Source organism: Patella vulgata, chromosome 7 (genome assembly GCF_932274485.2).
Source record: "Patella vulgata chromosome 7, xgPatVulg1.2, whole genome shotgun sequence".
Lineage (NCBI taxonomy): Eukaryota > Metazoa > Mollusca > Gastropoda > Patellidae > Patella > Patella vulgata.
The window spans coordinates 50,971,984-50,985,862 of record NC_065885.2 but is presented as its reverse complement, the minus strand read 5'-3'; the positions used below and the strand labels follow the sequence as shown (position 1 = coordinate 50,985,862).

The following is a 13,879-nucleotide window of genomic DNA, read 5'->3' as shown; positions in this document are numbered from 1 at the left end:
AATATTTGACGGCTGCAAACACGTTTTCCTGCTATTGCAGCCGTTGAACAAAGCAACTTCAAAGTGGTCTAATATAGCCTAATTAAGGTGGCTGACTTTGGATTCCAATCAATCGTTTACAGTCCTCGAAGACGAGACCGTTAGGAGTAAATTTTGAAAATTTAACTGCCGCAAACGCGTTTTCCCGATATTTCAGCCAGTGAACAAAGCAACTTCAAGCGGTCTAATATAGCCTAATTAAGGTGGCTGACTCGGAATTCCAATCAATTGTTTACAGTCCTCGAAGACGGGACCGTTAGGAGAAAATTTTGAAAATTTAACTGTCGCAAAGGCGTTTTCCTACTATTTCAGCCGGTGAACAAAGCAACTTCAAAGTGGTCGAATATATATTATAGCCTTATTAAGGTGGCTGACTCGAATTCCAATCAATCGTTTACAGTCAACGAAGACGGGATGGTTGGGAGAAAATTTTGAAAATGTAACTGCCGCAAACGCGTTTTCCTGTTATTCCAGTCTGTGAATACAGCAACTTCAATTTGGTCCAATATAGCCTACCTGGCTGACCCGAATTCCAAACAACCAATCAATCGTCGCCTCACCCTCCAGGAGAAAAATTTGAAAATTTAATCACCTTAAATGCGTTTTCTGCTATTCTAGCCCGTGTAAGCAACTCCAAAAGTATCCAATGGTTTTGTAACTGAAATCCCACTCTGAATTCTAACCATCCAATCAGACTGTTGCATCTGCATTCACAAATAATAATCGATGCCTGAAAAATGTCGCACAAAGTAGAGTGGCTCCAGACAAAATGTTTTAATCCATAGTCAATTCAGTAAAAATTTGTGATATTCAATTACAAGAAAAGTAAAATTAGTGTTTTATTAGGGCTCGATGACAGTTAGGGAAGCAAAACTAGAAATGCCCGAAAAATTTCGGATTTATAGACAGCGGCGCCTGTTTTCTTTGAGAGGCGAATGACCCCCCAAGAAAATTTTGGAATATTTGACGGTCGCAAACGTGTTTTACTGCTAGTTTCCTCTGCCGCTTTCCGGCCCGATGCTAGTTTTTCGGGCAATACTGTTTTTTCGGGCATACCTATCATAAGAGAGCTTCAGGCATATTTTCGGGGCATATACAGTTGACAAGAAAAAGACGAGAAAATACTTTTCGGGCAGTGTGGATCTCATAGAAATAAGTTAGTTATATTTTTTCTCTAAACGTTAATAGAAAAAAAAGGTCGTCGAATTTTTCATTGCCCGAAAATAAATTTTGGGGGGGGCAAATTGCCCCCCCTGCCCCCCCGGCTCCTACGATTATGTGAGTAAGCCTTACCTCAATCCGGGTGTTGTCCGAGCAATTTTCCCAGGGTTTTCCAGTGTGATTTGCCCTTTTCAGTGGTGCAGGATGGAGAGCCTGACATGGACAGCATCTAGTCAGGTGAATGGGACAAAAAACTGTACATATTAGCATGCACTTAAAAGAATCCTTGACAATCAGAATTTGATATAAGAATAGCCCAGACATATGCCCATCTTAATTAGCCCAGTTGGTGAAGAACATTTGGTCGTTGAACCCCATATAATTTCCTGTAAGTTTTGAGTAATTTAGGGATCCTACATCTTAAATCGTAAGCTACAATGTAACTTTGAGGAATTTAAACAAATTATTGTAAATAATATAATAAAATAAACATCTATTTATAGACATGCCCATAAGAATACAGTAATGAATCTACAGTGGAATAGAAATGGTAATTGGTTATTAACAGCTTCTAGGGATCATTTATTAAAAATATTTGATATTAGAAATATGAAAGAAGAAATGCAAGCTTTTAAAGGTCATAAAAAAGAAGCTACAGGTTAGTAATGATCTATATTAAAAAGATGATCAACATATTTCTATATACTTACAATAGATAGATAAAGATGACAGCTACTAAAATAAGTTTTTAAAACTGTCTAGATGCTTCAGATCTACATTTATTGAAAGAAATGATTTGCAAATATTCAAATAATTTTACAAATGTATGATGATTTCAGCTGTCGCATGGCACCCTATACATGAAGGTTTATTTGCTAGTGGAGGGTCTGATGGTGCCATCATGTTTTGGATGGTTGGGTAAGTTTTTCATCTGGTTACATATATTATAGTGTGGGGGAATTTGAGGTTTGTATTATTCAAGGGAAGTAACTGCATTTAATGACAAGTCATTTTCATTAAGTGTATAATAAATGTACAGAATTCTAGTATTGACATAGCTTGTCAATTGATTAATAAAATAGGAAAGAAACAACAAAAATATATCCATTTTATTTTCAACAACACAAGTATTTTGTTGATCACATCATTTTTGTTTTTGTGACCGACAGAACTGTGACAGGATTCAATAGACATACCGGACTGACAATTGAGCGTGCCCTTAAATATGACATCAATATAGTACAACATTACAAATATAAAGAAACTAACTGACATTTGTGTTTTTGCTTGTCAAAATACTTTGATGATTTTATACAGATTTTATAATATTGTATTTATAGATGTGATCGTGAAGTTGGTAGTATGGAAGAAGCTCATGAAGGAATGGTATGGTCTTTAGCCTGGCATCCAAGTGGTCATATTTTAGCATCTGGATCTAATGACCACTCAACGTAAGATTGTTTGAACTATTCATTAAACATTTTATGAAATCGTTTATTTTAAAATCCCTATACATGGTCTATATTTTTCATCGATTTTGTCTCAGTAAAAAAATATTCTATTTTAGGAAATTTTGGACAAGAAATCGTCCTGGTGATAGAATGAGAGATAGGTATAATTTAAATAATCTGCCGTCTGGTATAGAACAAGAGTTATTAGACTTTGGTAAGTATCCACAAATCAAAACTTCCAATATTAAGATTATTTTGAGAGCAAAGTACCCGGTATATTTTTTTTCTATGATCAGTGCAATGGAGGAGAATCTCATCTATGACAGGAACGTTTATGTGAACTCCAATGTGTACACAAGTCAAACACAGGTTTATAATTACAGAAAATCGACTAAAATTGTGAGAGTACTAGTATAAAACCAATTCTTTGGGTTTTTTATTGTTCGTCTTTTATCATCTCATTCATTTGTTCACTTTAATAGCCTTCTGCATGAATATAATATTCTGTCTAATGATGAATTAATCTTAAATGTTTTAAAATTTTCAGATTTGGAACCACAAGCATTTCCTAGTCTACCTGGTATGGGTCTTGAACATGGGCTTCCAGAACATCTTAAAGCTAAATCAGGTTTGTTTAAATAATGTAAATGATTCAACACTTATCTACTACCTTAGATTTGGTTAATATTTTTATCATACTGGTAGAAAAATAAATCTTTTTAGACATTTGTAAAAAAAAAAAAATAATTTATAGAAATTATAACTGCTTCTAAAGATTTTTTATTGACTTTTTTAAAATGGATGACATACAGTAAGTCACAAGCATTTCCTACCTTATTTTGTGTATTTATTTTCCATTCTATTGTTTTCTAGAAGAAGATGAATTGCCAAGTATTCCTGGATTAGATTGGGGAGCAGATGCAGAAATATTCAGACAAATGGAAGCTGCTAATCAACCCAGAAAGAAAATTCCTTACGCTAGACCTATACCAAGATCATTTGAACAGGCTTGGGCTGGGAAAATCCCAATGCCTATTGAGGATCGAGGACATGAAGATAGGAGAAGTGACAGAGGCAGGCCTGATGATAGTCCTGGTGGCAGACGGCATGGTTCTAGACGTGATGAAAGTGATGAAGACTCTGGGTCACGCAGACGGCGAGACCGGCACAGAGGAAGAGATTCAGAGGATCGACATAGAGACAGAGGGAGACGTGACCGCGACAGGGAGGATCGTAATGCAAATAAAAAAAATATTCCTAGTCTGATGGATGAAACTCTCTTTGTACCACCTCCGGCAAATCTTGGTAGTGTTGAGATGGCAGGTCCTGGAAAAAGGGAAGGTCCCCAAGGCAGTATGGGAGGACCTCAAGGAAATATGGGTGGTCCTCAAGGAATTATAGGAGGACCTCAAGGAAATATGGACGGACCTCAAGGAAATATGGGTGGTCCTCATGGAAATATGGGAGGACTTCAAGGAATGATGGGAGGACCTCAAGGAATGATGGGAGGTCCTCAAGGAATGATGGGAGGACCTCAGAGAAACATGGGAGGACCTCCGAGAAACATGGGTGATCAGCAAGCCAAAATGAGTGGACCTCCAGGAATTATGGTTGGACCTCAAGGAAATATGGGTGGGCCTCAAGGAAATATGGGTGGCGTTCAAAGAAATATGGGTGGACCTCAAGGAAATATGGGTGGACCTCAAGGAAATATGGGTGGACCTCAAGGAAATATGAGTGGACCTCAACCAAATATGGGAGGACTAGAAGGAAATATGGCAGGACCTCAAGGAAATATGGGCGGACCTCAAGGAAGTATGGGAGGTCCTCAAGGAAGTATGGGAGGCCCTCAAGGAAATATAGGGGGACCTCAAGGAAATATGGGTGGTCCTCAAGGAAAAATCGGTGGCTTCCAAGGAAATATGGGTGGTTTTCCAGGGAATATGGGAGGACCTCAAGGAAATATGGGAGGTCCGCAAGGAGTTGAACCGAATATGCGAAGTGATCAATTTCAATCAAATTTTAACCAAGGAATGCAAGGCAGTAAGTTACAATTATTTGAGTTGAATTATTGTTTATGCACACCATTTGATTAGTTTAACAGTTAGGTGACCCTACTCCTTGTCATTACGAGCTGGGAATTGAAACCATGCTACTTGACTCAATGACAGACCGTATAATATTTGTCTGAATGATTGAGACTATGTATCTGTCAATCATCAATTTATAAAATCGGGGTGTTCTCAGTGTTGTTCAGAATATTTACTGGGTTCTGTTTTTCTTTTCAGATGATGACACAAGAGGAAACTGGAATCAGAAAAATCCAGGAAATAACAGAGCAAATAGAAATTTGGACCGACAGAGTGTACCCCGACCATATGGTAATCAAAGTGATAGTGATTTTAGGAAAAATGCAGATAAAGACTTCCGAAATCAAAGGAACATTGGTGGTAATCAGGACAACAGAGGTGGACAGCAGTGGAATAATGACAATTTTAGTGGATCTGAGGATCAAGATTTAAGACATAATTCACGTGATCAGGATTTTAGGCAGCAAAACTTTAATCAACGTCCAGACGGAATCGATCAAGATCTGAGACGCGATATGGATTTCCGACAAAGTAGACGAGGGGGAGATCGAGATATCCGTCAAGGTCACACTGATAACTATGGTGATGACAACCCAGATTCTGATAATCAATGGCAAAATAATGCTCGTCCCTTTTCTGGTCAAAATCTAGGTGGAGGTGGGAATTCTGATCGTGGTAACCGCACATCAAGAGGTCAAGATCATGGAAATTTCGGTAATTCTGGGCGGGACAGAGGTAGAGGTTCTTCCTTTGATCAAGGTATGAGTGATAGTCCAATGGGCCAATCAAGAAAGCGTGGCTTTGATGATGGTCCAGGTGGTATGTATGGTGATGTGGATAATAAAATGTCTGGATCAAATGATCCGCGATCCAAATTCAGCCGATCACGCGGAAACTGGCAGGATAATCAAGATGATTCCTTTAATAACCAATCACAAGATTTCTCTCCTCAAGCTAGAGGTGGATTCCGTGGAAGTCCAAGAGGACGAGGTAATGATCGAGGTAGAGGTGGAGACCGAGGACGTGGAGGTAGGGGAGGGAGAGGGGGAGGGGGGTTCCGGGGTGGTAGAGGAAATAGAGGCAGATAGAAAAATTTATGTGCTGAAAAGTAATTAACATTTGTTATAATGTCATGGATTAGAATAGAAAAAGACTGAAGGTTTCTAGATGTTGATTATTACCGTGGTGCATTTATGTTCAGTACTTTGATACATGAACTAAAGACAGGATTATAAATATGAGGACTGGATACTGACTGTATGATGTTAAAGCTATGTAAATATTAACAAATTATTGTGTATAAGGACATCTTGTACTGTTGTAAAATGTGCTCTGGACTTACGTGTATTGTAAATCTACTTTATACGTATGTCTTCACTTGTGTTATAAACTTCCTTTGTCGAGGGAACTTATCATACAAGTATAAACTATATGCCTTGCCGTACGCTGTAAAATATTATCAGATTGGGCCTACTTGTTACTTTCATCGTACATGACACCATCAAAACAAAATCTATGACTATTTGAACAGCTACCTGGTTTCATTAATGTGCTTTGGACTGTATAATAACTTGCTTTTGTCAGACTCATTAATCTGATGTAAGCAATATTTTTAATTGCATGTGCGATTGTGAATAAAGTTTTGGTCTGAATTCGTGAATTGTGTATCTTGTAAAGAAAGGAATTGAAAATTAATAAGAAGAATTTAATGTGTTGATATTTGTATAGGACTGTATCTGAATCAAAGATACATGATGTATCATTCAAACACTTTATTTCGTAAACTCATGTGTATGCGCTTTTCTTGGATTAGCTCATTCTGAAACACCAGCAGATTGTTATTGATATCGCACATTTAACATGGACCATGGATGTCACTGAACTAGATATAATAGTTTTGTTTCCAACATTTTTCAAAGGTAGCAATATATCAAAACATCTGTGCTTCATGAAAAAAAATCATTCATTTTCATTTTAAATAACAATTTTGTTTCATGTCTGGCATCTTTTTGGTTCTAAAATGTTCAGCCGTTTTATTTTAAATTAGTTTCAATAGTATCAAAATGTTCTAAGTTATAAAGATTATTATTTCAATTCACTAGATTAAAAGATTTAAAATAATTTATTTTATTACAAAAGGATGATAATTATTGAAAAAGAAATTAATTGTCTGTCTGTATTATATTTAATTCATCTACATTAACCTTTATTGTATAAGTTCATACTGATTGCTGTATATTAAATCCAATTGAACAATAAACTGGTTGCTCAAACAAATTAAATCATTAATTCATGACAAATGTACTTCAGATTAAAATGTCAGAATAAAGAGTAAAAGAAAAACCCAGGTTTCATAGTTGGTTTACTTTTCTCTGCATGAATATTACCATGGTGGCTCAGTGAGTAAGGCACAGTCTAGAAGGTCTGGGGTTCAATCCCAGTGTTTGCTGCAAAGTTTCCCTGGGTTTTTCAGTGTGATTTCCCTTTGTCAGTGGTGCAGGATGGATGACGTGGCAAGGAAACTGGTCAGTCATTTGGTCTGGTGTACATGTTGACTTTCAGATAAAAGAACCATTGACAGTTAAAATTCAATAAGAAAAATCACATAATTTTCTGGGGTGTAGTCCGACATTTGTCAATCCTCCAAGCTCATATTTCAAAATAAATCTTGTAATATATTTGACAAGGTACAAATGTTGGCCTAGAACAATTAAGAGTTGATTCCCAAGATAGTTCAAGTTAGCACTCGTCCTCTAGTCTTTTTAATGGCCGATTGCAGGAAAGAATTGGACAATTCGAACTATCAAGTGTAACATTTTACTGGATTTCGATATTTTTGCATTATCTAGTTCTTCAAAACTGCTTGATGGATTTGGACCATTTGCTTGCGGGAGGTGGGGGGATAATATTTCAAGCAAATTTCGATATTTTCAAATTTGGTAGCTATGTTTCTTGAATCATTCTTACTAATGTCGGTTGATATACAGGTGACCAATTTAGTAGGCATGTTGCTAATTAATCCTCGCCAAATGACATTAAGGAGGGATAATGAAATGGGTTCTGTCAATCCCAGTTTTGAATCCGAAGCATAACTCTTTGCACAACTGTACATTCATTTATTAACAAAGTATTGTTTTGAATTCACAACTTTTTATTACTTTTTTTGTAAGTTACATTGAGTGAGTTTACTAGATGTATTGTTGTTTTTATTTATACATAACAATCCTAGGACAATACAGTATACATAAAATTATCAATAATTATATTGACAAGTTATGGCACAACATTTTAGATTAACGTTACTTTGGGCATTCTACTACATTGGGTAATTTAATTTTGTATTTACCATACTGGTAATAGACTACATATTAACAACAAATAAATTATGTCAATTACTTTTATACATTTCAACCGCTGCTGGTAGAAGTGGGTCGGCTGTATTAAAGTGGCGTCTTGGCAAAAAGTCAATTTCCACCCCATCATTCAACCTTCCCCAAATCTAACCACAATATATCGAAGCAGGTGTTTATTAATCTCAACAATATATATTCATCATGTTTTGGCTTATTATTATTTGCAAAAAAAAACCCCTGTCAATTTTTATAATTAAGTCCCAAAATTTTGAAAAAAGGGTAGATGCTTACAATGAAAAACTTGAAACACCTACTAAACCTGAATGCCAAGAATTACTGTTAACTCGGGTGGATTAACATTGAAGACAGTAAATGGTCATGTTTTTGAATGAATAAAAGGAGTTTTAATACCAGCATTGGATTACTGAATACTAAAAGGTTGAGCCAAGGTTTACAAGATGAATCTAAAAGCACTGTACATATATCAAATAGCACTATAATAGAGTGTATTATACTTTTCTTGCATTAACGATCTGTACGAAATCTGGTTTAAGAGATGCACCGCCAACCAAGAAACCATCCACATCACCCTTTGTTGCCAATTCACGACAATTTCCAGCACTAACAGATCCTGAAATAAAGACATAAACTGATATCAAACCATCCACCACTTAAATTACAGACAGTAAGTTTGACAACCAATACAATTTTATACCTACTAAAAGATGATGACGAATGGGGGTTTAATCTTGCACTATGAGACTAACATGCCATTATTTATATAATGTGCACATTTTATGTGGGAGTATATAATATTGTCACCCCAACTTGACTGAAATTTAGAATTGCACATCAATTTTATGCAGATAGGAGTATATGTGTGTAACCTGGCACCACTATATTTATAGTGGAGTGTGCAAAATATACAAGGGGGCGAATTGAAGGGATCGAAATGACTTGTCATACAGTCCTCATCCGCATGCAAATATTATTCCTTATTGAAATATAAACCTTATATTTATAGTTTTTCTTTGTATGTATGAACTTGACTGAAATTATCTTAATTGCATTTTGGGAAGCCACGGTGGCCAGGCGGGTGAGACGTTAGCTCATTAACCTGGAGGTCGGGTGTTCGATCCCTGCATTGGAATGATAAAGTTCATCCTGATATTCTGGCGTGGTTCCTCCTTGTCAGTGGTATAGAACAGAGGGCCTGGCACGGAACAACATATAGTCATTCGGATGGTACGAAAAACCAAGGTCCTGTGTAAACATTGGTGTGCACGTAAAAGATCCCTTGGCAGTTAGAATTCCATATAAGAGCACACTGTATGGTGTATTCTGGTCTTCATTAGCCAGGTAAGGAGCAGAACAGTAGGACATTAAACCCCATTTCATTTCATAATGGCATTTTGTAATTGAATTGGAAATACACTGGTCACAATTCTATAGAATACAATTACAGAGCGACGTTTCCACTAGGCTTCTCTATAACATCCACTCGACACAACCAGGCTAATGAAGATAGGCAAATTCTGATTTCCAATGGCCAGGGGATTTTAACCAATAGTATACAAGGGACCTAACTTTGTCATAGAGGAGCCTAATCGAAACATTGCTCAGTAAAAAACAGTAATTGTATTCAATAGAACTGTGATGGTTGTAAAACTGTTTGTGTTTACAGTGAAATGTTCTGACTGGTTTAATATACATGTATATAATATTTACCTCCATATATTATTCTAGTAGTCCGTGCTACTTCTGGAGATACATTTTGAGCTAACCATTCACGTAAGTCTTTATGTACTTGCTGAGCTTGATCTGGTGATGCTGTTTTACCAGTACCTATTGCCCATACTGGTTCATAGGCTAATACTACTCTACTCCAATCACTAATGTTAGCTGTAATAAAATAGTACCCATTGTCAGTACTGTACATTCTTGTAAAATAACCTAACCCTTTGGACCGCACAAACTAATCTTTAAACTGCCCCAAACAGACTGTGCCACATGATTAGCTGTGACGCCCCCTAGAATTACTATACAGACCTATAAAACGGAGAGCTATTCCTCTGGCAATTTGAGGCAGTCGAGAGATATATTGGTATGAAATATATCACTTATTTAATATTCTTCAAGGAACCTGGGTAGTCAATATTCACAAATGTTAATTTAATGTATTTAATTACCCAGTGCCTATTAAACTGGTCTCCAGTCCACCATGGAAATATAAGTAACACTGTCTTGATCAGTCCAGATATCCAAAATATATGATTTTGTCACGATTCTGATCACACTATATCAGTTTGTTGAACTGAAGTTTACTTAGATTGGTGCCATCAAGACCACTTATTAAGTTTTTAAAGTGTATGTTTATTATATATATCTGATCATACAATTTTGATTAGTAAGCTTGTATTACCTGCAATAGCTTTAGTTTGTTGAAATACAACATTATTTGTTTGGTTAGCTTCTCGTTCTTCTAACTTTTCACCGATGCATGCAATAACTCCTAAACCTTCACTGAGGACATGTTTCACTTTTTCACCAATGAGCTGGAAAATAAAATTATTCAAAAACATTCACTTTGTGCCAGAGCAAACTTCAAGCAAAAATTCAAATTGGTGTGGCTTAACCCATCTTTTTATAGCCTAAAGTTCAGCTAATATTTGTGGAGGGCTGGTATCTGTCTGAAACCAGAAATGTATATTAAAATTGTAGTTGTTGTGATTGGCATGTAATAACACATTAAATTATGCTTTCAAGTTGCATGTATTTATTTTACAGTACACAATTACACCATAATCACTTCCTATCCAAGCCGATCCTTAATGTTTCATTATATAAACAAACATACCTCGTCAGTTTCTCCAAAAACGTGGCGTCTCTCAGAGTGTCCAAGAATCACCCATGTAGCTCCAACATCTTTTGCCATTGCAGCACTGTTAATAGAAAATAAGGCCTTCTCATTAAAAAGGTGCCAGAACTTTCAACAAGAAAATAATTCCAATTATACAAATACAATGTCAACAAAATCCATAAACTCTATAGGTATCCCCCACACAATGTATAATAAAACAAAATCTAGATTATCAATTTTTCACTCTACTTTCACTTTCTGCATTCCATTTGTATCAAACCAAATTTACTTCAATAATTCAGTGGTGTGTGAGGGTCATTGGCAGTGGGATGAAATTGAAGGACTGATAGAAAACCAACAAGGTTGGACTGGCGACCCAAACCCTTGTCACATACCTTGAAACCACACCAAGTGACACAATGACAGACCTTAAAATCAAAAGGACACATGTTAGACCATTTGCCCATTTGTTACCCACCTATTTTCACCTGTAAATGCTCCTTTTGCCAGTTTGTAACAGTTCTGGGCAGATGTGGCTACACTGGCACCAAGTTTACTTTTCACATAATCTAAATATATGGCTGGTGGTGAAACAACTACCTCTAAAAGGAAAAAATACAAATTTTAATATTAAATAGGAAATAAGTTGGGCACTTGCAAATGGTCTCATTCTGATCTGAGCGGAAAAGATAACCATTATCATTTATTAAGTTGAAAGTCTGTCTTAGTTTTGGGATGTTAATACAGATTAATAAACAAAAACAGTTTGCAAGGTAAATTTTAAGACTGAGAAACACATCACATCCACATGTTTAAGAGACATTGTCCAACCAAGTAAGAGTGGGCCAGACCTCAACCAAGCTCCATACTACTGTACTGTACTGTAGTGTGTGTTAACCATCCGTCATCGTCCTCGGCTTGATCAACTGTGTTTAGAATACCATTCCTCTTGCCATTGGGTTGGGGGGGGGGGGGGGAATTTGGGAGGGACAGGGCCTACATAATAAGTGGAATAGCCTATATGGGCCTCTCTAAGTCTCTTCATCTAAATCCGGCACTCATGGCACCTAATAACTTGGATTTCCTGGGGTTACTGTCTGGTTTCCCCTTGTCCACAGTACAGGAACAGGTACATGGGTGTTCCTGTAGTGCTGCAGCTAGCATCCAGCGGGTGACCATTGACATCACATAAAAGATTCCATGATGGTTGGAATTTGAATTAAACATATTCGGTTGCTGTCAGGAGTGGGTTCCACTAATCCGCAGGTGCACTAGTGCCGCGCTATACAAAATACTGTAAATATGGGTATCAAGAAAACCAGAAGGACTTACTGAAGGTTTTAGGCCCTGTTTTGTCATGGTCAAAGGTCAAGGTCGGACCAGGTATATTGTTACATGGGTATCTAAAGAACCAACAACCCCATGACATCCCGAAGAACATTTTATATGATCACAACACCACGATATTGTAATATAACAAACCATTAGAACGATATTTCGAATATGAGAAGATGTCGATCAATCGGAACAACTACCAGGATTTGAAAAATGCAAAACATATAACTATATACATGAATATATTCTCATAAATCTTGATACAACGAATGATAAAACCTGAATTCAAGTACCTCAGATCAGTGGCTATTTCTTGTCAGTATGGGTGCGTTATGTCATTGTCCGAGTGGGTGCATTATGTCATTGTCTGAGTGGGTGTGTTGTCATTGTCAATGTGGTTGTGTTATGTTAGGGTGGGTGAGTTATGTCATTGTCATAGTGGGTGCCTCATTCCATTTCATTGTCAGGGTGGGTGCATTACATTTCATTGTAAGGTTGGTTGCGCTATGTCAGGGTGGGTGCATTATGTCATTGTCAGGGTGGATGTGTTCTGTCATTGTCTGGGTAGGTGCATTATGTCATTGTCAGAGTGGGTGCATTATCATGTTAGCGCAGTTCGTTCATTATCGAAAATCCATGCGTGAAATTATACCTGTATTTTCGTCAAGAGGCCCGGCATTAAGAAACTGAATGATACCATCGATACTCTGTCTATCGCCATTTAATTTCCAATTGCCACCAACGAAAAATCTACGATCATTTGCCATCTTAAACACCTTCGGCTTCTGTTCAACTCTCTTGTTAATCGCTCTATGAACTCCGATTAAGATTATGACCTTGAAATGTAAGTCAAGGCCAAGGTCGAATGTTTATCCGCATTCTGTACTCTTCAGTTGATAACGGAAAAATGGTCGGTCTCAGAACCCTATTAAGGACTACGATTGGCCCGGTTCCTAGAAAATTCGTCCCAAAATATACCATCGAAGAACACAGGACCTCTCCACTGGACTTCTCCTGAAGTCAAAGGCCCCATTTTCTCAGATTCGGGGGCCTCTCGAATGGGGTCCATATCTTCGCGGATTTGGCATTTTCTGTCAGGTTTCTTTTTGTAAATTTTCATTTTTTTGTTGGAGTGGGTGGGGTGGGGTGTAGACTGGTGCCTCCGCGCCCCGCTTCTGCATATATTATTAATGGAAAGGGTTTATGAAACGATTTTACGCCTGATATTAAAAAGTAAAGTGGTTTGGGTGTCAAACAAAAGGAAAAGGAAATATTTTGTATGGGACATTATCTCCCCTTAATCATAAATCACAATCACTGACAATACTAACATTTGTATACTGAAGCTGTCTTTGATACATATTACAAAACAAATATAATACTGTCAATACGAAACTAGGAAAGGAATTGAACTCATCATCAAAACAGTTACGTCGGTCTTAGTCCAGGCATTTTAACTCAATTTCGCACCATTTCGGGCAGATGCTGCAATAGAAATGCCGACCACGTTTTATGGTCGGTCTAGACGTATATTATGACCAAAAAAAAGTCCCAGTCCGAAATCCGTGCCCAAATGGGTCAAATTGGCAA

At 37.1% G+C, this 13,879-nt stretch overlaps 2 protein-coding genes across 2 annotated transcripts in view; one reads left to right on the top strand and one right to left on the bottom strand.

The window, feature by feature from the left end:
• The window catches only part of LOC126828841 (pre-mRNA 3' end processing protein WDR33), a 32,179-nt gene extending 25,085 nt beyond the window's left edge, over positions 1 to 7,094 (top strand). The window contains exons 9-15 of the mRNA XM_050558851.2: positions 1,704 to 1,858; positions 2,040 to 2,118; positions 2,541 to 2,651; positions 2,768 to 2,865; positions 3,199 to 3,279; positions 3,525 to 4,694; positions 4,940 to 7,094. Of these exons, the coding sequence (XP_050414808.1) occupies positions 1,704 to 1,858; positions 2,040 to 2,118; positions 2,541 to 2,651; positions 2,768 to 2,865; positions 3,199 to 3,279; positions 3,525 to 4,694; positions 4,940 to 5,829 (2,584 nt within the window). The 3' untranslated portion in view covers positions 5,830 to 7,094. The remainder of the gene's footprint in view (positions 1 to 1,703; positions 1,859 to 2,039; positions 2,119 to 2,540; positions 2,652 to 2,767; positions 2,866 to 3,198; positions 3,280 to 3,524; positions 4,695 to 4,939) is intronic.
• A 777-nt stretch (positions 7,095 to 7,871) lies between these two features.
• On the bottom strand, positions 7,872 to 13,129 carry LOC126828842 (triosephosphate isomerase). The gene is made up of 6 exons (XM_050558853.2): positions 12,942 to 13,129; positions 11,433 to 11,556; positions 10,952 to 11,036; positions 10,517 to 10,649; positions 9,823 to 9,996; positions 7,872 to 8,725 (listed from the first exon to the last, which is right to left on the bottom strand). The coding sequence occupies exons 1-6, from the start codon at positions 13,054 to 13,056 to the stop codon at positions 8,604 to 8,606; spliced, it is 753 nt and encodes a 250-aa protein (XP_050414810.1). The 5' UTR covers positions 13,057 to 13,129; the 3' UTR covers positions 7,872 to 8,603.
• Positions 13,130 to 13,879: the final 750 nt, after the last annotated feature.